Source organism: Neovison vison, chromosome 12 (genome assembly GCF_020171115.1).
Source record: "Neovison vison isolate M4711 chromosome 12, ASM_NN_V1, whole genome shotgun sequence".
Taxonomy (NCBI): Eukaryota; Metazoa; Chordata; class Mammalia; order Carnivora; family Mustelidae; genus Neogale; species Neogale vison.
In genome coordinates this window covers 5,644,626-5,670,764 of record NC_058102.1, presented here as the reverse complement: position 1 = coordinate 5,670,764, position 26,139 = coordinate 5,644,626, and the positions used below count along the sequence as shown (strand labels likewise).

Below are 26,139 nucleotides of genomic sequence, written 5' to 3'. Positions count from 1 at the left end.
CAAACTCGGACCGAGTGTCTCCTTGTGCCCAGGACCGGGCAGGGGCAATGAGGAGGCAGATGCTCCACTGCCAGGACACTGGGCGCAATTTCAGATTCTGCCACTTGCCGCGTCACCTTGGGCAATCACTTCCCACTGAGCCTTAGTTTCCCCGCCGTGTAACAGTGGCTCGTCGAGGCCCTGCCTCCCAGGTGTTCACTCAAGCCGCCTTCCCCTTCTTGGGTCAGTGGGGTTACGGACACAGGTGAGAGCTCCAGGGACGGCACCCGCGGCCAGGGGCGCGGGAGCCACGGAAAGGTTGTAAATAGGGCGGGGGTGCGCTTATGTGGCAGGAAGATCTGTGGATGCGGCAGGCAAGGGCAGCCGCCCTGACAAGGCTGCAGGCCAGAAGCACGTGGGAGGCTACTGCCATCACCCTGAAAGGGACAAAAGAGCCCGGAGGGAGGGCAGTGGCTCTGGGGAAGGGAGGAAGGCTGGGTTTGGGATGCAATTAGGAGCTCCTTTCTCTGACTTTTCCAAAACACATGGTGTAGGGAACTTGGGCCCTAACAACCCTTTCATCTAACTTAACCCTCATCACAGGCCTGAGAAGGGAGTATCACCATGTCCATTACACAGACAAGCAAACGGAGGCGGGATCCGGGTGGGAAAGAGCGGCCAGGGCCACACCATGCCTGAGAAGCAGGGCCAGGTCCCCAGCCTAGCCTTCTGCTCCCCAGAGCCCAGGACTTCCTCGCCATGTCCCCCTACCCCCAATTCCTGCCTAATCTGGGCCCTGGGACAGGCTCTGGCCGCCCATTTTCCCCAAAGGCTTTCTATCATTTTTGGAGACTCCATGAGAGTGTGCACAGAGGTCAACGACGGCAGAATCTGCCTGCCCCAAACCGTGCGCACCTCGCGTCTTCGGCAAAGCAAAGTTCACGGGTGCCTCTAAAGCAGGGCAGGGGGAGGCGGGCCCAATCTGTTTGTACTTCGGAGCTGGCCCTTTCTCCTCGTCCTGGCCCAGGATAACAAAGCCAGAATGTGTGCCTCCCAAGGGTCGTTGCTATGGCGACTTCATCAATAACATCATTTTCCGCATCCATGTCCCTTAACCACAGGGGAAAGGAAGGCAAGCTGGGAAGGCAGAGCAAGGAGAAAAGAACACTTAGCCTGCTCCACCCTTCCCCCCACCTCAGCAGGAAGGGATTTTCCTCCCCTGCAACCTCATCAATAGAAAATTACGGAGCCCAGAAAGAGGCTGGAGCCTTGGGGGTGGCGGGGAGAGGCTGCTGCCTTCCCCAGCCCAGACTTGGCAAGCCGACCAAGCGAGGCAGGCAAAAACAAACATGGGCTCCCACATGCTCTGAAGGGGAATGAAGCAAAGAGGGAAAGGTCCTGCCATGGGGGAGAGAGAGGCACGGGAGCAGTGGCAGGGACAGGCCTGCTGGAGGGGTTGCGGCGACAGTCTCAACCAGGTGCCGAGCTGTCTCATGCACTGTGGGATTCTCCCCACTTATCAGAGGAGGGTACTGAGGCACAGAGAGCTTACAGCTGATGTGAGGTCACGGGGGCCTGGATGTAGGGGGTCCAGCCAGAAACTCGCTGTGGGCTGATGTCAACCACAGCTACTGTTAGCGAGCACTTACCGTATTTTTTTTTTTAAAGAACTTTTAATTTATTTATTTGACAGAGAGAGAAACCACAAGCAGGCAGAGAGGCAGGCAGAGAGAGAGGAGGAAGCAGGCTCCCTGCTGTGCAGAGAGCCCGATGCGGGGCTCGATCCCAGGACCCTGAGATCATGACCTGAGCTGAAGGCAGAGCCTTAACCCACTGAGCCGCCCAGGCGCCCTTGAGCACTTAGAGTATACTAAGCCCTTCACAAGAATCATCGCCTGTAAGCCTCCCGGGCCCTTCTCAGAGTAGACACGGTTATCCCCACTTCGCAAGTGAGGAGAATAGGGTGAAAAAAGGCTTGGTGACTTGCTCAAGGGACACAGGGTAGACAGGCGACCATGGGTTTCATGGAACCTGCTCTCCCAGGGCACTTCCAGGAGGTGACAGACTGTCAGGTTGAGGGGAGGGCCAGGGAAGCCCGGGTTCGTCCCCTTCGGCTCCTTAACTTTCCCCACGGCGATACGGCGCACCGGAACGGCCCAGCTCCCGTCGCCACTGCCTGTGTCCACATGTCCACATCCTGTCTCTCCAAGGCAGCTCAAACGCCAGCTGCTCCAAGCGGCTCACCGTGACCCTGCCTCCAATCTCCGCGTTCCTCAGACCCTTTGCCCGAGGCTCGCCGAGGCTCCCGACTGCCCAGGGCCTAGCCCCAAGCCTGGCACAGAGACAAACGACTAGACTGCAGGTCTCTGTAATGTCACCCTGCACGGCAAGTAGCTTTCTCCTCGTTTTCAGAATTCACAGAGGTTAAGCAATTTACCCATGGCCATTTAGGTAGGACGTGACACAGAGGTGAGACTTGAACCTGTTCCCTGTGATTCAAAGACCTGCCCTTCACAAGCTGCAAAGGGAACTTTCTAGAGCATAAATCTGACTGTGTCTTCCCACTGCTAAAAACACATCGATGTCCTCCTAGTGCCCCAAACGCAGCGCCCAGAGGATTAGGCTGAGTTCTCAGTGTGGTACTTCAGGTCCTCCTGACCCCACACGGCCCACGGTGGTCCTAGGTAACAGGGACACTGTCAGCCTGCACGTCCTGCCCTCCCGTCTCACCTTGGTGCCTTTAGGGATGTGGTTCCTGGGACACACTCCCTCCTCCTGTGAATGGCAGCTCCGACTATAGTTTCTTGAGATGGTGACTCAGTGTCACCTCTTCTAGGAAGCCTTCCTTGTCTCCATCCTCCTTCAAGGTCCCTGGGCTGCATTTGGGGATTGGCCTGGGCCTCTGAAGCCCTCGCACTTCCCTCTCTCAGAGCACCTACCGTGCTAACTCTAATTGCTGGGCCTGCCGGGCTTCCCCCTGCCTGCCCCAGACTAGGGGCTCCTGGAGGAGGCAGGGCCCAAGCCCAAGTCACCTCTTTACCCCGATGCTCTTCCCGGGGCCTAGCCCAGACTGAAGGCCCGAGAAATGTTCTGTGCTGGTGAGGGGCCTGGGCTTGGCCACTCTGGGCTTTTGACTCTTCATCAGAACAGGGGCCAATGCTCAGGCAGGAGGACATCTGTCTGCAGGCCCAGACCCAGCCGCGGCCTACGGGTGCGGTGCCGGCTCGGACCTTGCACATCTTCCTGCCTGGTTCTCCCTGGAACCCTAGTTACACTGACAGCATCTGCGCTTGGCTACTGCTCTGGGACCTCTCATGACGAGGCCTGGGCTTGAGTGAGGACACAGGGCTCTCCCTCCTGCCTTCTGTCCCTGGAATTACATCATCCTGGGCAATGCCCGGCCTGGCCAAGGTGCCAGCAGCTGGCTGTCCCAGACCAGACCCCCGGGGAGACCCGGAGCCCAGCCCGCTGCAGGCTGTATCTCTGGGGGCAGCCCCGCCCGGGCAGTGGGAGTAATGAGGACTGTGGGCTTCCACTTACCCCGAGCTCCTCAGGGCCAGGCCCCATGCTAGGCCCCTTGCATGAGTCCCTGACCGTCTCTCGCGACTCTGAGCGCCAGGTCCTGTCAGCAGTCCCACCTGACAGGGGACGATGCTGAGGCTCAGAGACAGATGGCCCGACCTGAGTCGTGGAACAGGGACAGGAGCCCCTTTGGCCAGCAGGCTGAAGGTGGTCCCAGCCCCTCACCTCACAGCCTACCTACTGCTCCCTGGGATCCCCTGGGCTACCTCAGGGGCCCTCAGGGGACCCAGCTCCTTTCCTCCACCTTGCCCGCATCTCACTGCCTTTGTCTGCCTGACCGTCCTCACTGCTCCCCCAGCCCCACACTTCTGGGCGGGACCCCTCTGCCCTCTCACCGCCGCCCCTCCTTCAGGCGCAGGAGCCCCCATCCGGGCCCCAACAGGACTGGCCCTTCCGAGCTGGCCTCCTTCTCTGGTGCAGCCATGAAAGTCCAACCCTTCTGTGACTGGACTTCCAGCACCTTCCATGTTCATCTGCTCACTTGCCTACTTGCTGTCTCTTTCTACAAATATCGAGGTGGGGTCTCCTTTATACCCTGCCTCTCCACAGGGCTGGCCTGCTTCTCATCTGTGCCTTTCACCAGCGCTCCTCTCCCAGGGGCTGACCACTGTTGAGCCCCTCGTGGGCATTCAGCGTGCACCTCAGGGCGGTGGGTTCGAAGCGCGCTGCTGACAGGCAAGGGGCATGGCCCCGCAGTGAAGCTGGTCTGCTCTGAATGACACGCGCGTGAACAGCCAGAGCGGACTGGGTTTCTGCAGAGCTAACACTGGAAGGGGCCTTGGAGACCATCTAGACGAAGACTCGCCTTTTCCGTTGAGGAGGTTGAAGCTGCCGGGACAGTGACCTGCCCTGGCTCACGCAGCTGTCAGCGTGGGAGTCACACAGAACCTTTTGATACTCAATCCCCTGGGGTTCCCAACGCCCCAGCTCTCAAGTTCAGCATTCTCGTTGCCACATCAGATGGTGGCTCACGAGGCACGGCTGGCTTGGGGCTGTCCACCAGCCTATAAGGCGCATACGCATTCTGTAAGCCTTTGCAAAGTGCCACCTGTGTGAGGCTCTATGTGGAAGCCAAGAGCAAGGCCGGCGGGCTGCCGACCCGCAGAGCTGACACTAAGTCCCTTGTCACAGCTGCTCCCTCGGTGGCAGGCCTTGTGTACACGGACGTATGGACAGACGGATGAACGGACTGCTGAGACCGTGGCTGGCTCCTGGCATCCCAGGTATTGCCGGCCTTCCTTTGGCCCCCACCCCAGGGCCAGACCGGTCCTGACACTGGGATCCTGGGAAAGCTGTGTCTGTGAGACAGCTGGCAGCACCAAACAGCCGCAAAGACCATGTGGCACTCCGTGCAGGCATGTGTGCGCAAACAGGGGCGGAGCTGCGGAGTCCCATGGGAAGGTGGCACCACTGTGGGGCGGGCCTGGCTCCCCAGCTCGGCCTCACACCTCCCATTCTGGCCCATTCTAAGGCGTGTGGCCCTGGGAGTTGTGCTGCTTCCTGCTCTGTGAGGTGCCTCACGACTCAGGTGTTCAGCGAAGGCGGCCGGTCTCCCCGCCCCCCTCCCCAGGCTGGATCTGCAGCACCTGTCCCCTCTTCACTCTGGCCCCGGGGTCACCTCCCAGCACCCCCACCCACCCCTTCCGACCCCCTGAAGTTCCCCCGCTGACCACTAGGTGTCACCACGAGCACAGCCAAGCCTCTCAGGCCCGGAGTTCTGGGACCCAGAGGATATCTCACTCCATTGAGGCTGGGGAGGCTGGAGGCCCTTTCCCCTCTGGGGGCTGCCAGACTTCCACACGTGCCACATAAGCACATCAGATGGTTGGTTAAATCTGGATTTCAGATAAGCAACAAATACTTGCAAGTATTAAGTATGTCCCTAATGTCGCATGGGTCATACTTCCACTAAAACAGTATTCAGTTTATCTGAAACCCAAACATAAACGGTGTCCTCTATGTTCTCCAGCAACCGTATCCCTCCCTCCATGGGGACCCCCCCAGGAAGCCGTGGGGGTTCAGTCAGCTCATGTAGCCCCCAGACCATGGCCTGGCCCAGACCAGGAACAGATCGCTACTCTCTCCTGAGAGGTGACTAGATGGAGGGAGCCGAGCTGCAGGCGGGGCCAGCATCCCAGCCTTGAGAGAGTTCCCGCAGCAGCCCTTGGGCACCTGGGAGGAGCAGCCAGTAGGAATGTGGGGGGGACATGCTAGCAGGAGATCCTCTAAGGACATGAGCAGCTCCTAGCACGTCAGGCCGTGCCTCTCCTCCGCTGCCTATCACAGGATGGTGCCCGCCACGATGCCCACCATGGGATGGTGCCCGCCATGGTGGCGGCCCCGGTGCAGTGGAGCAGAGCAGGGGCTTGAGAGCCGTGGCCACTCGGGCTCTGTCTGGCTCCATCCCAAACCAGCGGTGCCGCTGCCCTCCCCGCATCTCTGTTCCCTCCCGTGTGCACTGTGGTGGCAGGTGTCACTGCCAGGTGTCCTTGAAAAGGAAAGGGTATAAAGCGCTTGGTACACAGAAGGGCCCCAGTAAAGGCTGAGTTTTCTCCCTTTCCCATGAGCTCGCAGCAAGGGCCGGTACACGGCCTGTGGGGGCTTCGGCCTCTCACTCTTCACTCTGACTCGAGCACACGCCAAGCTGTGGCTCTGCTGGGTAAACAAGCGTGGGTGCGTGCCGGCTCCGCTGCTGTGTTGGGGGCCCTGGGAACAGGAGGACAGCGCTGGGGCAGCGGGGATGACAGGTGCCCCAAAGAGGAAGCAGCTGCGGCAGAGGCACAGAGACAGTAGTGGCAGGGGGAGTCCCCTTAGCTGCGGGCAAGCTCGGGCTACCGTGCCGCAGGGCCGTGGCGGAGGGTGAGCTGAACGCAGCTGCGGAGCCAGCTCGACCACTGCCAAGCCCCACGCCCTGGGCAAGTCCTCGCAGGGGGCTGTGCTCGCTGCTCACTAGAGGGGCCCGAGGCCGCCCACAGGGCAGATCCAGATCTCCCTCACGACGTGAATCCCATCCGGTCCCATCGCCACTCAGCACGCCTCCTCTGCCTCCTGCCTGGCATGACACGTAAGAACCACAGCTGTGTCTCCTGAGGAGCCCGCACACCCGCACTGCCAGAGAGAGGGCCGAGCCCCTCGTACCTTGTGGTGCACACCGAGAGGAAAACATGCAAGCCAAGAGTCAGAGATGGCTTCCTAGAGGAGGTGAAAGCAGACTGGGTTTTGAAGGATGACGATGAGTTCTCTGAAAGTGAGGGGATGGGGAAGGGCACTCGAGGTGGAAGGAATAGCACAGGCCAAGGCCCACACTGGGCAAAGGGCATATGCAACAGGGCTCCCTGGTTCCGGGGAGAACAGAAGGCTGGTGGGTGGGGGGGATTGGGGAGGAGGGGCAAGGCTCGGAAGGCTGATGTCTGGGGCAGAAGAGATGGGCTCGTGGTGGCTGCTTCACAACATACACAACAAGGAGAGGATCACACGCAGGTCCTGAGTGGGGAATGACATGGCTGGGGGAGCTGGCCGAACCACGGCTCCGGCGGCCATCAGTAGGTCAAGTGGGGCAGGGAGGCTCAGGAGCCGGCTGCTGCACCAGCTCAGCACTGGGGTGAAGCCTGACCCGGAGTTGGGGCCCCTGTGCCATAAGGAGCTCCAGGCTGCGGGTCACCCCTGCCCCCACCCTCCACCTGTTTGTTCTCATCAGTACCTTTGGTCTTAGGAGTCAGCTGGACCTGGGTTCAAATCTTCACCGTGCCCCTTACTCACTATGCACAGATGTCTTTGCTGCTCACGGTCCATTTCTCCCCCGCCAAATGAGGACAGTAAGAGCTGTGTGGCACAGGATCGCTCTCAGGATCCGACTGCCCGCAGCAAAGTACGGGCTCAGTGCCTGGAGCACAGTGATGCCGGCGACAGCTGATGGTGTCACCGTGCTCAGGTCGGCGCACGCCATCAGGGCACTCAGGGTGTCCCCAGGTGTCCTCTAAACAATTCTTTAAAGAATACTCATGTTTGTCCCACTTTACAGACTAAGAAACTGAGGCCAGAGGGCTTGTGGTCGAGAAGGGAGCCAGGGCCAGAGCAGCTTCCTCTCTGCTTGGTGCTCACCACCTGCCCGGCGCTGTCCCCTCTGGGAGGCCTGAGGGGCTGCAGCAGGGGAGATGCCCGTGCCGACATTGTGCCGTCGGTGCTGGGGTCCCGGTGCCTGGCCAGGGCTGGCTGGAGGCCAGGCCAGGAGAAGGGCGTGAAGCTGGACTCACCAGCCAAAGGAGTTGTTTATGGGGTGGGAGGCTCGTAAAAAATAATGGGCTGGATTTATTGTCCCCGCCTCAAGGGCCGTTCCGGACTGCACAGGGCCAGGCCAGGCCTTCTCCGGCAGCACCATAAATCTTCCCGCTAAATGCGAGAGCTATTCATTCTCCCGCCCACCTGGTCCGCAGCAGGCAAGGGGAGAGAGGAGAACCTGTGTGCCCCCTGCCCTGATCCCTGCTCTAGCCTGGCTGGTCCACCCCAAGGAGCAGCGGGAAGGGGTTGCCCTGAGGCAGGAGTTGGATTCTCTGGTGGGGCCATGCAATTTCCCCTCATTGAAAACAGAACATTCCCACCACCCGCACTCACAGGGTCCCCAGCACCCAAAGCTGATGACGGAAAGCCCTGGCACTGGGCGGGGGCTGCTCCTGGGCCTGCAGGAGCCACACTGCAGCCCCCTGGGTCACGGCCTGGCCCGGATCCCGCGATGCGGGAATCATATCTCGGGAGGCCACAGGAGCCTGGCAGCCCGGTGCACAGGCAGGAGGCTCAGCTGCGGCATGTGGCTGGAGTAATGAGAAGGGACCGTGGGTCTGCCCGTAGGCTTGCTCACTGGAGTCTGGAGGTGCCTGGAGTAGCAGAAGAGAAACTGGCTTTGGCATTAGAAATGTGTCCGTCTGCCATCCCCTGCCCTGTCCTGAGTATTGTCTCACAGGGTGGCCCAGCTCAGCATTCCATCTAGCGGTGGGGACGACAGCGCTCACCCAAAGCGCTTCCCAGGGTGTTACAAGCGTGGGGGCGACTGGGAGTGTAAGCTGAGCGGCAGAGGGCTGGGGGTGAGCCGAGCAAGGGACGGCACCTGCTGGCTGAGAAGGGGCTTGGGGGATAGAGCCCAACCTGCCTGCAGGCCAAGGCCAAGGGCAAGTGAGAGCAGGAGGGCAGGGTGGAAGACAAAGTCCAGAGGATGGTCAAGGACCAGCCCTGGGGGAGCTTGGAAGGAGGGTCCAGGACAAATGCGGCTGGGCCAGGCAGGAGGTGGGGGCGGCCAGAGGCTGCTCCTGGGGCCCCGGGGCTCCTGGGGCTTGGTGGCCCTCTGCTCTGGCCCACCCCCAGGGGTCTGCCCAAACTCCCCAGCAACCCTTGCCAGGGAGCTCCCCAGCCAGTTCTTCGGCAGTACAGACTTTGAGCAGTGGACGCAGGGCCTGACAGCGAGGCGCACTCAGCCTCCTTGGAGTCGTCTCGCTGTGGCCCACTGGAGGGCCCCGTCCTGCAGGGCCTCTACTGCGCCCTCCCGGCAGTCTGGCTGGAAGGACTGAACCTGAAGGACGGCACCCAGCAAGCAGATGGTCTCCTCTGCCACCGGAGTGAGCCCAGCAGCCCTCCCCGCCGCCCCAGGCCCCCGTGCTAGGGCCCTCCACACACGGACACTCAGGCCCGTGACGCACGCCGTCGCGTCTGCCTCCCCCGGTCTGTGTGCTCCGGCAGGACGAGCCCTGGCTCAGAGGTGGGGCTTCTGAGCACTGGGGGATGGGGGAGCCCAGCCCCTTTCCATGCCTGGCCACAGGTCACCGAGTGAAGTAAGGATGGCAGAGTGCTGTCCCCAAGCCCCCAGGACACATACAGGGGGATCAGAAACGCCAGTTAATTATCCCAAGCCCCTAAACCCTGACGGAGCCCCAGATTTCCGAGTTCTCCTCATACCAGTCAACTCCCAGAGACCTACTCCGGCCCCAGGCTGGGGCCAGGCCTGCGTCCGCTGACCGCGACAGGAGGGCGGCGCCTGCCCTTTGCACGAGCCTCTCCTGGACATCTTTGAATCAGGACCCCGACTGAGAGGGCTGGGGTGACCTGCATTTTCAGCGTCCCGGGAGGGGCGGCTGCTTCTGAGCCTCCAGGCTCCCCTCCAGGGCTCCGTCGGTTAAAGAGGACACGGCCACCCCTTGTCCAGAATCAGCTGCCACTGAACTAGTCCGCAGCTGTGCGCAGCACGCCTCTGCAGAACTCCCTGCCTCCCCTGCCTCTCATCTTTGCCTGGCCACTGCCTCTCCCCCTCCTGTCACCCTCCCCTCCCCCTCCTGTCACCTTTCCCTCACCTTTGTGTCATCTTCCCCTCACCCTCCTGTCACCTTCCCTCCATCCTCCTCTCACCTTCCCCTCGTCCACCTTTCTGTCTTCTTCTCCTCAGCCACCCTCCTCTCTACCCACACTGCCCCGGGGGAAGTTTCAGACCCTGAGGGCCACCAGTGCCACTTGCCAGAAAACTGCTTTATCTCTCTGTCCACCCCAAGGTGTTCAGGGACAGTCTCGAATGGTGGGCCATGCCCCGACCCCCAGGACTGACAGGTGGCCCGTAACACTCAGAGCAAGTCCAAACTCCCACTGAGCACCGAATCCCGACCCTCCGATCTGCACCCACTTCAGGTCTGGTTTCAGGGTCCGGGACTCACTGTCCAACAGGCGAGAATGACTGCGGGGACACGGCCTCTCCTGGCCAACGAGAACAGAGCTGAAATCTTGGCTATCAGAGGACCCCCGGCCAGAGGGGTGGCCAGGCCAGCCGGACGGCCCGTGGGGAAGAGGACAAGAGGGCTTGGGGTGGGAGCGGCTGGAGACCCAGAGTCCAGGCGAGGCTGGAAGCAAAATCCAGAGCGACCACATCTGAGGAGCATCAGGTGTGCAGAGGAGCCCGGCGGGAGCCGCCTCCCCGCACGACACAGACGTGACCTGACATCGGCGCAAAGCAGGCGCCCAACCCGTCAGGCTCCATCAGGCGGCCCCACAGGGGGTGGTGCTGAGGGTCCTTCCTGCTCCAGGTGATCCCAGAACTCGGACCCAGGACGGGAGGAGGCTGTGACCCTGCGGCGGTGGCCTGCACCTGTGTCTCGGGCTTCTGCCTGTCTCCATGGCCTACTTTGAGTGGCTTTTCAAGGTCAGCTGCTTCTGATCCATTACTTTCAACCAAGGCCTGGACCCCGATGGTCCCAGCAGCCTCTCACCCTTTCCTTCCCTCCACAAGTGCCACGGCCCGTCTCCCTCCCCAGTCCTCCAAGAGACCCAGGCCCACTGCCCGCCCACTCACTCTCTGCCAGTTGGCTACCTCGGGGGCCACCTGCTCTCGGGGGCTTCTTCCACACGCTCCACCTCTCCGAGGCTCCGGGCCCCAGACGGCGCTCCCTCTGAGCCCAACAGGCCACTGGCCGAGCCCCTTGGCGCTGCTGCCCAGGGCCCACGCTGACCACCCAGCACACCAGGCCACACCACGTCATGCCCAGGGTGCACGCTTGGGCATCACAACCCCAGTCCGGGGTGCTGAGCACTGGTGGGTGAGGAAATCCCTCCTCTCTTTAGAAGCCCATCTCACGGCTGACTGAAGAAGGTGGACTGTGGGATGGTCGTGGTTGCTTTAAGTGGTGGCAGGCAGCCCCAGGAGGTGGTCAGGATCTGAAGCCAGACTGCCCGGGACGGGGGTGGGAGCCCTGGGCACCCCGTGACTCTGGGCACAGCTGCACAGGGGAGCAGCCAGCATCTCCCTTCAAAGGTTCAAGGTGTTAAATGAGGTAATATTAGGGTGACCCGAGGCCTCGGATTGCCCAGGACAGTCCCAGGCTATCCCTGCTGCCCTGTCACCATGAATCACGCCTCCTCTCACTCTCGAGGCGTGTGGTTTAGACGCGGCCTCATACAGCCCCCAGTGCAGAGAGGGAGAGAGCTGGCGGTGTGCCCAGCGGCGTACTCAGCTAGCCGTCGCTGTGACGGTGGGAATGCTTTTCAAAAACGACTCTGTATTTATTGACGCGATCTCTCCACCCAGCATGGGGCATAAACTCGCGACCCCGAGATTAAGAGTCACGAGCTCCATATGTGACTGAGCCAGCAGGCGCCCCTCTGATGCGCATTGTGGAGTGCCGGGGGGCTCCGAGGGTCTGCACCCAGGAGGAGGCACAGAACGGTGTGCGCACACAGCACAGACGCCAGCTCCCCGGGCCGGTGCCGTTCTGCAGAGACGGAAGATGCTCTCTAGCAGGGAGATGGGGCGATGCGTTCATGGGACCTCTCTCTACTATTCTTGCATTTTCTTATGAATCTGTGACTCTTTCACAATAAAAAGTTAAAAAAAAAACCTGTTGTTTTGGGGCGCCTGGGTGGCTCAGTGGGTTAAAGCCTCTGCTTTCGGCTCAGGTCATGATCCCAGGGTGCTGGGATCGAGTCCCACATTGGGCTCTCTGCTCAGCAGGGAGCCTGCTTCCTCCTCTCTCTGCCTGCTTCCCTGCCTACTTGTGATCTCTGTCAAATAAATAAATAAAATCTTAAAAAAAAAACATAAAAAATCTGTTGTTTTGTCTTCAGCTACCCTGGGGTATTAACCCTCACAGACTTGTAGATGAAACGAACAGACTCCAACACTATTTCATGTCGAGCTCTAAGAGAGTGATTTAACAGAGGCCATCCTGGCACAAGGCAATCATCCGGGGTGTAGCTATAAGCTCCGAAACAAGTGAGAAGGTTCCCACGAGGCAGACAGCTGGTGCGAAGCCCAAGCACGTCCCCGGCGAGCCCGGAGCCCCCAGTCTCCGACCGTGTGGGCGCGTGGAACACCCCGCCCCCCGGCCCCGTGGTCTTCCTGGTGAGACCCACTGCGCAGCAGCAGGACGGAACGGCTGCCACCTGCCACGGCGGCCCAGGTGTCTGCGGACATTCGGCACCGGGAGACGGACACTGACGAGCATTCTCCCTCGCCCGGAGGGAGTGGCTGTCTTGGTAACCCCAGTTCATAAAGGTTTTGCGAACTATACAGAAAAGAAGTAAAGGCCGACTGGGGCTGCTTCCCAAGTGGGTGAGCCGTTTCAGGAAATTTCCGTTCCCTCTATGCTTCGTGAAGCACCTGTGCCATAGGGAATGCTCCCTTGTGGGGACCTGCGGGTGATGCCAACTGAGGAGTGTCTCTGCTGTCCCTCAGGGCCTCCCCTGGGTCTCACGTAGCCTGTGCCAGCTGAGCCTTGGCAGAACCCTCTGCATAGTCCGCCTGGGCTTTAGGGCCAGACTGCCAGAGTGACGGCTAGGCAACCTCGGGCAAGGTCCCCAACCTCTCTGTGCCTCAGTTTCTTATTCTGGAAATAGGCTCACTTAGAGCTCGTGCATGGCAAGTGCTCAGTGCCGCTGTCTGGCAGGCAGTGAGCGCGCGGTAAATGCAGTTCGCGCTATCAGGATCGTCATTTAACATAAAGCATAAAGCAAGCTGCACTTTCCTATTCCACGCTGCACCTCTGATTTTTGCTGGAGTCAGGGTCACCTTGATGCCAATTCTTGAGTTCTGTGAGACACTGCACGAGGAACACACGAGGTTTCCTAGCTGTACTGAAACAGGCTCGGAGGCGTATTAACCGGAATGTTGGAGACACTCAGGTAAACCCGTGATGCCCCTGCAGGGAGAGTGCCAGGCTGGCATTGGCTCGGCGGGGGCCTCGGGCTCCGAGGGGGCACAGAAGCTCAGCTGCCCTGAGGCCCGTTCCCGTGCATCAAACATGGGGAAGGAGGCACTCAGGGACCCGCCAGACACCTGGTATGGGGATGAATGAAACGCAGCCCGCAGACCCCCTGCGGATCAGACCCGTGCCTTTCTGAGCACCTTCTCCTCTTAAACCAATGCTGCTTAGACCGAAAGAAAGACTTCTTCATTGGGAGGAAAGAGACAAGTTCATCCAGGAGGCAATACCTTCTTGGAGCACAGATGTGACATAAATTTAAGAATAAAGAACAGGCACGGGACAGAAAGAGAGAGCTAGAAGGTTCTGGCTCCTCGGTGGCCCATCCACTCTGGGACTGGAGAGGCTCCCAGAGCACACGACCACCAAGGTGGCAAGGCAGGCTGGGACTGGCCAGGACTGGCGGCCAAGGCTGAGTGGGAGCAAACGCAGGCTACAGTGGTGCCAGAAACAGCACCCGTGTCCCCTCCCGCCCAGTGCTGGCACACAGGGACAGTTGTCTCCCCAAACTGAGCCTGAGTTCTAAAGATCGGAAGAAGCTTCCCTTCCCCAGGGAAGGGATTGCATTTGCCTGCTTCGGAGCATCTCCCTAGTGGCTCCCTCACTTGCCTGCGGGGCTCACTGGTCCCAATTTACAGAGGAGGAGACCAGAGAGGCAGGAGTGGCTGCGCCGAGGTCGCATGGCCGGTGCAGACGGAGCACAGCTGAAACCCTAGAACTCCCAGCCCGGGCCTGGCCAGACCCATGTGCCTCAGGCCAGGGCTTGCACTGGTGCCTAGGAAGTGGGGGCGCTCAGGAGGGCCGAGTCCCACGCCCTTGTTTCTCGGCCAGGAGCCTAGACTGACCCCGGCTGACCTTGCTCATGCATCCAGGCCCCTCTAATCAGAACCAGCCCTCGTGCGTTTCTCTCTGCTCTGGGGAGGCTCCGAGAAGCTGACGGGCATTAGGAAGAGTCAGGTGACAGGAGAAGTCTGATTCGCCAGATGGCTCTGGACTCACAGGCTGTCCCAGCAGCAACAGGGATCAGAGGACACTTAGGTGCAGAAAAAGCTGGGTCTCCGCACCCCGGACACTCTGATTTCGAGCTCTGTAACAGTCGTTCCTCTGGTTGACACATGGCTGTGGTGGGCAATTGTCACGGCCAGTGGAGGCTCAGGAGGGAAGCAGCGGGCCGTGCACTTAGCGTCTTCTTCAGACCTTCCACACAGCCTTTGGGGACCCTGGAAAAGCTGCCACTTGTCCCTCAGGAGGGATCCAAGATGGTGTCTGCTGCTTTTTAGACTGACTCACTGCCCAGATTTAAAAACTGGGAGATTCGTAGACCACATGGGTGGCTCAGTGGGTTAAGCATTTGCCTTCATTTGGCTCAGGTCATGATCCCAGGGTCCTGGGATCGAGCCCCACATCAGGCTCCCAGTCTCCCTCTGCCTTTGCTGCGCCCCTGCTTGAACACACACACACACACACACACACACACACACTCTCTCTCTCTCTCTCTCTCTCTCTCAAACAAATAAATAAAATCTTTAAAAAAAATTTAAAAAATAATAAAATTTGGGAAAGTCACACAAAAATCCTCGTAAGAAAAGGGACTTCTTTAACCAATATGCTGGTGGGTGCTGGTTAACAAAGATTAGGGTTGAGGCCTCCACATCTGTGTTCCAGCTAAATCTTAATTCCTGGCTCAGGATCTGGCTCCCCAGGGCCTTTGGGAAGGGTGAGGCATGTGGCCTCAAGGCTCCCTGTACAAGTAATTTGAGGTCTAGTATCTGAGATGCTCTGAAGGCCTCCACTCTCCCCACCAGCACATTTCCTAGGGCTGCATATGATCCAAACTCCTACCCACACTACCAGCCTCATGGGGTCTGGGCCCTGCCAGACTCCCTTCATCCTGGGCTCCCCTCCCCTTGGCTCATGGTGTTCCACCACCCTACCCTTCATTCTGCTTTTCACCAGAGCCTGGTCCATTCCTACCCCAGGGCCTTTGCACACACACTGTCTGGCATGCTACCCCCGCAACTCCTCCCATGGCTGGTCTTGCCAGTCATCTGGTTCCAGCTCACATGTGGCATCTGCCTACTCCTGTCTATTCCTCTGGCTTCCTTCCTTCCTCCTCACCAGCCCCATCTCATCACAGCTGAAGACCTGGGCCGGAGTCCTGACTCTGCCACTTCCCTATGGTGTGACCTTGGGCGAGGCTCCTAACTTGACTGTTTTGTCTTCCCCACCTGTTACAGGGTTATAACATCCCTGCCTCACCAGGTCGCTGGGAGGGCCTGGCTCGGATTGAGCACAGGACCCAACAGCAGCCTGTGTCGCTGCCCCCGCCCTGTCACATGCCCCCCACCCTACTCTTCTGGCTGATGCTGAGGTTTGTCTTGTGGCATCTGTAGCCTCCAGGCCAGACCAGGCCCCGGTCACAAACAGGACACAGCTGTGGGCTCTCATCTTACATCGCACTGGCTCCCCTTTCTGCATGCCCTCCTTTCCTGCAGGGGCCTGGCGACCTCACCTGGAGCCCTGCTCGTGGGAAAGCCGTTCTTCAAAGGAACGGAGCACGGTCAACCTGGCTGGAAAGGAAGCTCAGGCCACCCTGGCCTCAGGGACTTTATAGCTTGCTCAGAGCAGTCCCCTGTAAAACCCCCTCCTTGATGAAAGCGGGACCCCCCCCCACCACTCACTTCCCCATAAATCTGCTGCTTATAAAACTCGACTTGGGCGCCGGGTCCTCCTCTTGGGCAGCTCGACCCCACAGCCCCACAGGGCGGCCTCACGGGCACGGGCTGCCAGGAGGTCCACATAAGGCAGCTGCGGCGAGTGGCCAGGGGCCACAGTGCACGTCCTTTGCGTCCAGGGGACACAGCAGTCTGGGGACCACCAGGCCGGTCTTGTCTCTGAGGAAACTGCCTAAACAAGCACCAAGTACCGAAAGGCAGCCAGGAAAGTAGGTTTGCTTCTTTGCCTTGGGCTTTGTACTTTTAAGAGTTTCCCTCTTTTCTTTCTCAGGAATTGCTCTCTGGTAAGAGCTCACCCACCGGGCCCCGCCTGTCAGCCTCTGTAGCTCAAGCGCGGGGCACACCTCACACCCGAGCTCCCGTCCCACCCTCCAAAGACCCCAGTGGGTCAGCGCCGCATGTCCACTTTGTGGGTGAGGAAGCTCGGGGTTCAGGGCGGTAGGGGCTTCCCCGGCTGGGAGCAGCAGAGCTGGGTCACATGTGTCAGGCTGCCCCGGAGCCCAGGATTTGTCCCCTCTCAGGGTGAGCCCCTCCCTGGTCTCCTGCCGGTGCCACAGACCGCAGGCCAGGCCCCTCGAGCGCCTCCTCCTTGCGGACGGGGCTCAGGCTGGGGCCATGTGGCTGTCCCGGCCTCTGTCCCCATCTACTCTTTTTTTTTTTTCTTACTAAACTTCTGTTTTAATGGGTCTTAAAATTCTATGACAAATTCCTGGCCAACTTGTTTTCATTCAAAAGTACTGACTAAAAAACGGATAACTTAAAACCACCACCCTCTTGACCACACACAAAGGCCAGGCCCCAGGAGTGTGGGCTCTTGCCCTCGCCCACAGCCCGCTCTGCTGTGGCGCACAGCCCACCTCAGGATTCCAGACCTTGCCTTTATGTTAGGAGGGATAGGCCTCCAAGCCTCCGCAGATGCTGTTCCCTCCACCTAGAAGCCCCTCTCCTCTAGGCACGTGGGTCCTGCCTTCTGGCCCGCTGTCTCACCTCACGGTCCTGCTGCCCTCGGCCCAAACTCTCAGCAGCCTCCCCTGAAACCAAGGCCCTTCACCTGCTGGCCTTGGCTGGAGGCCAGGCTCGGTCCCAGCCTGGGGCTGTGCCCGGGCTCCTCTGGCACTCCGGCTGGCCCGCCACCTCCCCGCTCCGGCATCCAGACGGCAGCAGGCTCCCGGCCACAAGGACCCTCTGCCGGCCGGTGACCCGGTGAACGTGCGGGGACCGAGAAATTGGCACTCGGCCTGGTCAGGCCTCCAGCTCACCCCGGGGAAGGGGACTGTGGGGGATGGGGCCCCACTCCTCTTGGCCACAGCCGGCCTTCAGCCCAGAAAGGAAAACAGCTTCTCTGGTCACATCTGCCCATTCGCGGCCCCACCTCGCCTGCACAGGAAAACACCGGGAACACCGGCAGCCCCGGCGCGGCGGGCGGCGGGCGGAGCTGGGAGGGGCTCCGTGCAGAACCAACACCAGAAGCACAAAACGGCCATTCAGGCCGCCACCAAAATTCCCTGCCCGGACCCTGAGGCCCCCAGAATCAAGACGCGGGGAAGGGAGTTTCCAGGGCCCGCCTGTTTCTGGGGGGCGGCGGGGGGGGCCCGGTTAGCACGGGCAGTACTCACCGTTGGAGCGGTGGATGCAGGTGTGCTGGTTGTCGCTGAGGAAAAAGCCACTGTGGCACTGACACTCGTAGCTGCCCATGGCATTGACGCAGATCTGCTGGCAGCCGCCGTTGTTGTCCTGACACTCGTCCACATCTGCAAGGACACAGAGAGGGCCACGGATGTGATCAGTTTCCCCAGGCTGCTCAGCAGGAACTGCCCAGAGCGACACTACAGTGACCCTCCACAGAGGTACTCTATGTGGTACTCCTCGGCGGCGCTGCACAGAGCGATGCTGCAGCAACACTCAGAGGTACTCTGCGCGGTACTCCACGGCAACGCTGCACAGAGAGAACGAGGGATACTCCACAGAGGTACCCCGTGCCATACTCCATGGCGCTGCATCCTCAGTGATACTCCACAGAGGTACCCTGGGTGGTACTGCACAGCACTACACCACACTACATGGTGATACTGCATAGAGGTACCCCGTGGGGTACTCCACAGCGCTGCATCCTCAGTGATACTCCACAGAGGTACCCTGGGTGGTACTGCACAGAGCTATCCTACAGTGATATTCCACAGAGGCGCTCCACGGCGATCTGGCACAGAGCCGTGGTACGGTGATACTCCCTGGATGTACTGAATGTGTTACTTCATTCAGAGTGCATACTACAGTGATACTCCGCAGAGGTACCCCGTGCCATACTCCACAGCGACACCACACAGAGCTATACTGCGGTGACCCTCTCTAGCAGTATGCCACAGCAGTACTCTATGGTAGTACCCCGCGGACATCCTCTACATGGTACTCCATAACAGTGCTCCACGGAGTTACTCCATAGAGGTAGAGAGTTACGATGGTGGTTAATGCCAACTGACCCTCAGCATCCTGTGTGACCCATGCCGTTCTAAGTATCTGACCTATCCTAACTCCTTTAACCCTCACGGCAACCCCGTACATCAGATTCCGGTAGTAGCCCATTTTATAGATGAGGAAATGCAGGTCCAGAGGGGCCAAGTCACCTGTCTGGAGGTCCCACCTGGAGCCTGGCTCCTAGACTGTGATCTTACTGACACTGCTGGCCTCTCCCTCTCTAGGAAGACTGTGCACCCGGCGCTGCCTGCCCCCAACACACGGAGCCTCTCCAACCCAACTCTAATGCCCCCTCTTTCTTCAATCGCACCTCAGATTCGCGACCAGGAACACAAGATCTGGCTGCCAGGGAGAGGCTAGAGGACAGGTCAGCCTGCCTGCCTCACAAATTGATTTCAAAAGTCTAGAAAACGGGGAAGTTTTCCAAAGGCCGTAAGCTCTGGCTGCCAAGACAGCCACGGAAGGTCGCCGAATAGTCTTTCCTACTCTCCGGGAGAGACACAGCTCGGGGCCGACACTCAGTTTGACCAGAGGCCGCTGGCACAAAGGCTGCTCTTGGCTGAAAAGAGCCTTTATGGAGTCCTGGTCTTGAAGAGAACAGCATGTTTCAATTACCAGAGTCCTAACCCCCTACACTGTCAGTTTGTTTAATGAAAGAAGGGCTTCTTGAACCTTAATGTGCCATGTCTGTATTGTCATTTTAATAGGCAAAAACATGAAACCACAAAGCCAAGGTGAGCTACTGGCTGCTTCTAGCCAATCCCCTGCCCCCCAGCACGCACATACACAGACGCGCACACACACACACTTTGACAATAAGCTTTTCATACGGTTCTTTTAAACACAGCTATCATTTAGTGCTGGAACGAAAAGAATGTGGATATTCTTCACATCTGCCAAGGTCAGAAGAACCAGGCAGACTGACCTGCACTGAACCAGAAGAGGACTCAGCTCTGGAACGGTGTCAGCTGGGTCCCACTGAGGCTTAGGGACGACAGCCCGCTTCACCACCCGAGAGACCACACGGCTGCCTCTGAGGCCAGGGCTGAGGCAGGCTGCTGTTCTCCGGCAAGCTCAAATGTCGGCTGTGTGGCAGCCTGGCTAAAATGGGGAAGGTGGCTCTTGCTGAGGAGAGACCGAGTGCGCGTGCGTGTGCGCGCTCCCAGGGGAGCTGGGAAGTCCAGAGAAGGATTATTCTGAAAACTTCACAGTCTCTGACTTAGTGAGGGCTTCCTCAAGGTCCAGTGCCAGTGTCACCCTTGGGGGGCACCTCCCCTCCCCCTCAGTAGTGTCTGCCTCCGGGGATCTGTCCCCTGCCTGCACTAGACCATGAATGGCTCTAAGCCGGGCACCAAGTTCTGCTCATCCTACCAATAACGCAAAGTGAACATCCCTTAAGCGTTCATTATGTGCCTGCATGGGCCTCACAGATACCAGCTCACTCCATCCTTGTTGCCGCCCCGACGGGGAAGCCCTGAAGTTGTGGATGCCTCCGTTGTACAGATGAGGGCACCAAGACACAGACGGCCAGAATCACTTGAGCAAAGTCGCACAGCTGCTCGGAGCAAAGGCAGGACTTGAACCTGCTGTCCCCTTCTGAGCACGAGCCTTTGCCCCACTCTGAAGCCAGCCGCGCCAGCAAGCACATTCAGACTACGGCTATGAAGAACCAGCTCTTCTGAACGTGGGCTGGAGCTGGGTCACCTTGAACATGTCTGCGAACCCCTGATGCACATGTACAGCCAGAGCCAGCCTGCCAGAGCATGCCTGGGGTTGCGTCCCATCTCTGCCCCAGAGACGCCCACAAAGGCACGTGTGGTGGCACACATGTAAAGGTGAGATCTGCTCGTGGGACTCGGCCCAGTCCTCTTCGAACCACGTTCTTTGCTCTGTGCCTCGGCCTCCCCAGCTCTAGCAAATGTTCAGTCGGAAACCAAACTAAACAGAGGCCCTGAGTGCCAAATGCATGGTGTGAAATCACTACTTGGACCCCACCGTGAATGAGCTCCCCAGTGCCACCCATCTGGCCTGGCCCCTCTCCCCACTTCCCTGGGAGCCGGGAGCCAGAGGGCTGTTGACGCTGCACATCGACAACTTCAATGAGCTGGCGGAGCGCTGGGCCTTGGGACAGCGCTGTTTACACTAGCCGGGAACAATGATTCTCCAGCACTGGTGAATAATTTGAAACAAATGCAAGGCCGTGTAAACATTTCTTTTCCCCACTCCTAAATGACAAAGCCCCAAGATTAAGCAGGAGGGAAGAGGGGGCTGCCCCCTCTGCACCCTTTTCCACAGTGGACCAAACACACGCCTCCCTCAAGTGGGGCAGGAAACCACGGTCTCAGAATCCCTCTGGGTAGCCCGTGGTCATGACCAACTTCTCTAGGGGCTGGATGAAGGGCCTGATGCCCTCTTCACACCCCTCACGCCCCAGGGCTCAGCCCCCCGACGGGAGGCTCTGTTGACCTGGGGCAGAGCACTATGGGAAATACCTAACCCCCAGACCTCCTGAGGGGGCAGCTGGGCACACGTTGTTCCTTGGCCCCCGTAGGACTCAGAAAACTCTGGGATGAGAGGTCCTCCATGGCCAAGAGGGAGCCTACATCTGGGAGTCAGACAACCTGAGTTCTGGCTCTGGCTCGTGTCCTGTGGCAGGTGCTCAGGCCTCATCTGCGGAGGAAATGCAGACTGCTCCCCCCAGGAAGCCCTCCTAGATTGTGGGAGGCACACAGCCCTCGTCCCGTGGAACTGTTCTGTGCACGGATGGGCCCTGGTGGGGGAGTCCCATCCCACCACGCCCCTACCAGGGAGCATCGGGGTCGGCTGCACAGGGCCGGCAGCCTGGACAGAGAGGTCAGGACTCGTCAGTGGGGCACATAGGGTCTGTCTTCACAGATCTGCACCAGAGCTCCATACCGGGGGCATGTTTCTTACCAGATTCTCAGATGAGAAAATGGAGACCCCGGGACGGGGAGAGATATGCCTAATGCTATAAAACAGGAAGAAGAGGGAATTGAAGCCAGATGAGTGCGGGTTCACAGTCCTTCCCTGCTCTTCTGTGATCTGGCTTCTCTCAGTGAGGACACTTAAGTCCAATCATGGCAACCAGAGTTGGTTTCCTGGGTATTTCTGCTTAATACACCAGCCCTGATCTTATGTGCTCGTGTCTTCCAAACTCCTAGTCTCCGAAGTCTCCCTGGTGCCCAGCAGAAATTGCTCACCTCCTATGCTCGGACTTGCCCCGCCCTGGACCCTGGGCTTGGTCATCCTGTATCTGCTCTGGGCTAAGGAGAGACCCGAGTCTCCCCTATATGCCCGACCCCAGTGGCTGGTCAGACTGAGTAGGTGCTAAGGATTAGCAGGATAAACTGAACGGCACCTTTGAGCTTGTACATGCCAGCGATGGGGAGCTCACTGGCTACAAGGCCAGTCCCCTGGTGCAGACAGCCGTCCTGGTTCCTTCTGGGCACACAGAGGGGTGCATTCAAGGCTCCCCACAGTGTGCCATCTCTCCTGTAGCAGCACCCACTCCTGCTGTTCTCTGAACATACCCTCTGTTCACACTCGCCTTCGTATGCATGCACGTCCCTCCTCCTGGGGTACCTCTCCCGCCTCGTCCAGACTGAAGTCCTTACCTTCAAAATTCACCTGAAATGATTTTGTTCATTCATTCCCTCTACAGACCCTGAGCACTTGCTATGTGTCACCCTCTCCAGGAGCTGCCGGATGTCAGTGAACATCTCCGTTAAGTCCCCGTTCACCAAGCTGCTGCGGGACCGGCCCCGAGCACAGAGAACAATGGCGAGCTGCGCCCAGGAGGGCAGGGAGATTCGTGCCATGAGGCTGGAGGACCGAGAGGTGTTGTGGAAGCAAAGCCTTGTGGGCATGACAGAGCACAGGTGGGGAAGAGCCAGTGACCCCCTGGGCAGAGGAGGAGCTCTGAAAGCCTCGTGGCCTGCGCACCCCCTGTTGAGGAGACCCCAATGGCGCTCACAAACCCTGGCTCTGTCTGGACCCCACTGACCCCCATTCCCATCAGTGCTGCTTGGGGAAGAAGCCCGAGCACCATCAGCCAGTGCGGCCTCGGGCAGAGGCTGAGCCCGTGTGCCGGGAAGGTGTTCCTTCTCTGACCCTGCTTGAAACTCACGGTCCTCCCTCTTCCTTTATGGCCACAGCAGAATGAATATTCCCAGAAGCCAGGGAGCTCCTGGGCACGGGGACTTAGCTGCAGAGCAGAGAGGAGGCCCTGTGGGTTTGGGGGCAGGCTCTGGGCTCACAGTGGGAAACTCTCTGCACTGGCAACGGAGGAACGGGGGGATGTATTGTGGCAGCCAGACCGCAAAGCCCCCGCTCTGTGAGGGTCCTGTGTGGCCTTCCATCACGGGCGCCTGGACCAGCCAGATCACTCTCTGCAAGGCCCTGGCCTGCAGCTGCCTCCCTGCCCGCCCCTGGGGACCGTGCTCCCCTCTTGGACACACACACACCTTTGTGCCATGATGACTGGCAGAGCCCCTCTTTTGGGCTGGGGTGGGACCAGGGAGGGGAGGGGAAGCTGAACTGTGGCTGGTCACGGCCTCAGGGAGCTGTTTGCTGCTGGGGCTGCGGGGACACCCTCAGAAACAGATCATCCCGAGGTATTCTGGGATAGAAGACACATGGCCTCTGCTCTGGGCAGGCCGATCTCTAGCCCGAGGCCCAGCGTCTCATTCATTCAGCCAACAGCTGAAGGAGGATAGAAGGTTCGAGGGAGGGAAGGAGACTAGGGTGTCAAAGAGGGCCTCACTCCAGCCCTGCCCTAGCTCCCTATCCCAGCCACTCTGGCCTGAGAAGCCCCCACCCCACCCCCCACCTGAGCAGTCACCGAGGCTGCCGACTTCCTTACGGCCTTGCCTGTTTGTTTGCCTCCATGACCGTGGCACCGTCCTGGCTTGCGCCGCAGCCCCCACCCAGAGACATAGTCCACATGCCCCTCCTTGACCTCCAGGCCTCCGGCCACCCCTCCCAACCACGGTGGCCAAGGTGACCACGCTAGCTGAAAGAGGACCGCCACCCTGGCACCACAGACCAAGTCCAAACAGAGTCCCTGGGGTCAGGTGTCCCCTCCTGACGCGTAGGCCTGACAGGAGGTGTGGGTGCCGGCTCGGGGAGAGAGCTGCCAGCTGTGACTATTGCCCAGCTCTGCTGGGGGTGCCCATCGCTCATGGGCACAGGCCAGCCAGAGGGCCGTGTCTGGGATGGGCCCATGCGCTGTGATGGCCGCAGTGGCGTCCCAGCGAGGAGGTTTCCAGAGCTGACACCAACACGCTGCAGCTCGATCTGGTTCCGGAAGGCCTCTGCAGGCAGGACTGTGGTTTGCCCTGAGGTTTGCTTTTTGGCCCAAGGTGCTAGTGTTTATTTTTATTAATAGCTGGCTGTTTGTCCTACTTTGGGCCAAGAATCCAGGTTTTCAGCTATTTATAATAACTAAAAATTACTTCTGGATCCAGCTTTGGTTGCTTTGTGTTTCCCACGAACGTTTCACGATTTGAAACAGAGACTCTGTGTTCTGCTTGGGCCCCACCCATGTTTTCCTGGCTGCCAAGAGCCTACTATGTGTCAGACCCTGCGCCCGGCTCCGGCATCGCAGACCCCACTGAGGGTCCAAGAACAGAGGGAGAGGCCCCAGCCCATCACAAGAACCAAACCTGACCTCCGACCCTGACAGCTGCCTGCTGGTCCCTGAGGGCTGAGGCCCCAGCCCTTCCCCGGCCCCTTTCAGAAGGAGTCGTAGGCAGAAAAGCCTCTTGGCTGTGGAGCGGCTCTTGCAAAATTGCATTTGATGAGTTAAGTGTAAATAAATACGAACCAGATGGATGAGATTTCGGGTAAAATACACATGGGTCTTAGAGCTTTGGGGCCTGGGTTCTGCCAGATCCAGGACACTCCCTGAGCTGTCAGAGGTACTGGCAAAGGCAGGGGGGAGGTAAGACTGGGATCCCCTGGGACCTGTCCGCTTCCTAGTCTGGGCATCAGCTGGGGCCTTCTCTGGGGCGCCTGCCTCTCCAGCAGGTCAGCCAGATGTGGGAGACACGGGGTCTCCCACTGTGGTCCTGCTCTGACACCAAGCCCCTCGGGTTGGGCCCGTGACCAGCTTAGGAACCAGAGATCAGGCACATGACAGGTAGGGTCAGCTTTCCAGACCTTCACGCTCACTGTTCATGTCCAGACCAGAGGAGCCAGCCCACAAAAGGACATAGCTCTGCTGAAGATGTTGGCCTTGACGCTCTGGTTGCCTCATCCCTCATCTGGGCCCCACCTTCAATCCCAGCAGCTGCCTCGTGGTCCTCCAGAGATCAGAGAGCAGCCCTGACTGCCCCTAAGGACTGGAGAAGCCGCTGGCCACTCCCCCTGACGAGAGTCTCCGTGAGGTCTCCCCGTGACCGCTACGGTCAGGTGCTCATCCTTGCCTTACCAGCTGGGGTACGAGATTCAGTGAGGAACCTGCTGTGTGACCTTGGGCAGTTCGCTTAACCTTTTGGGACCTTGGTCTCCTTCCTTACAGAACAGGGATAATAGGTGCCCTAACTTGTATCGGGAATTAAAGAAAAGAATACAGTAAAGCACTGAGCACAGTGCCTGGCACACAGAGAGCGCCAGCAAATGTCACCAACCGGTGAGCACGGCCACTGCGAGTGCTTCAGAGAATCGCAGGTGTGAACTTGCCCTGGGGGATGGTAAGGTCCCTTCCAAAGTGTAAAAGTGACAACAAGCCGCATCCTAAGGGAGCCCTCGGCCTGTGGTCTCCAAGCAGGGCAGCTTCAGCTTCTGGAACCGCTCCCTCCTGACACAGATGTGGGCTAGCGAGCCACCCTGTCACCCTTCCCTGGGGACCCCAGCCTATCAGGTGCTTAATGTGGGCCTCAGAACTGGACACGGAGCCTTGTGTGTGGCCTCCTTGGGGTGTGGGACAAACCTCACTCCCTGTACATGCTACCTATTTTATTTGTCCACGTAGTCTTAAAGACTTTTTTTAAAAAAAATATTTATTTATTTATTTTACAGAAAGAGAGAGAGAGAGACTGAGTGGGGAGGGGCAGAGGGAGAGGGAGAGTGAACCTCGAGCAGACTCTGGCTCAGCGCAGAGCCTGATGTGGGGCTTGATCTCACGACCCTGAGATCACAACCTGAGCCAAAACGAAGAGTCAGATGCTGAACCGACTACGCCACCCAGGCGCCTCTCCACTTAACTGAGATATGATTCACAGTATGTAAGATTCACCATCTTAAAGCATACATGTCGGTGGTTTTTAGTGCATTCGCAAGGTGGTGCGAACATCACCGTGATCCAATTCCAGAACATTTCCATCACCCCAAAATGAAACCCTGTGCCTATGATCAGGCAAGCCCAATTCTCCCCTCTCCGCTGCTTCTGGCAACTGCTTGTCTACTTTCTTTCTCTATGGATGGGCCTATTCTGGACATTTCCTGTCAGTGCAACCAAACAGCATGTGTTCCTTGTTGTCTGGTTTCTCTCACATACCATGATGTTTTCAAGGCCTATCCATGGTGAAGCATGGGTCATTCATTTTTACGCCTGAATAGTATTCTACTGTTGGGAGTGACCCATTCACCAGCTGATGGACCTGCGGCTCGTTTCCACGCTTCAG

At 59.0% G+C, this 26,139-nt stretch overlaps 1 protein-coding gene across 3 annotated transcripts in view; it reads right to left on the bottom strand.

Annotated features, from left to right (window-relative positions):
* The window catches only part of SCUBE1 (signal peptide, CUB domain and EGF like domain containing 1), a 134,533-nt gene that overhangs the window by 65,060 nt on the left and 43,334 nt on the right, over positions 1-26,139 (bottom strand). For all 3 annotated transcript variants that reach the window (XM_044228546.1, XM_044228547.1, XM_044228548.1), the window contains exon 4: positions 17,638-17,772. In XM_044228546.1, coding sequence (XP_044084481.1) covers positions 17,638-17,772 — 135 coding nt within the window. The remainder of the gene's footprint in view (positions 1-17,637; positions 17,773-26,139) is intronic.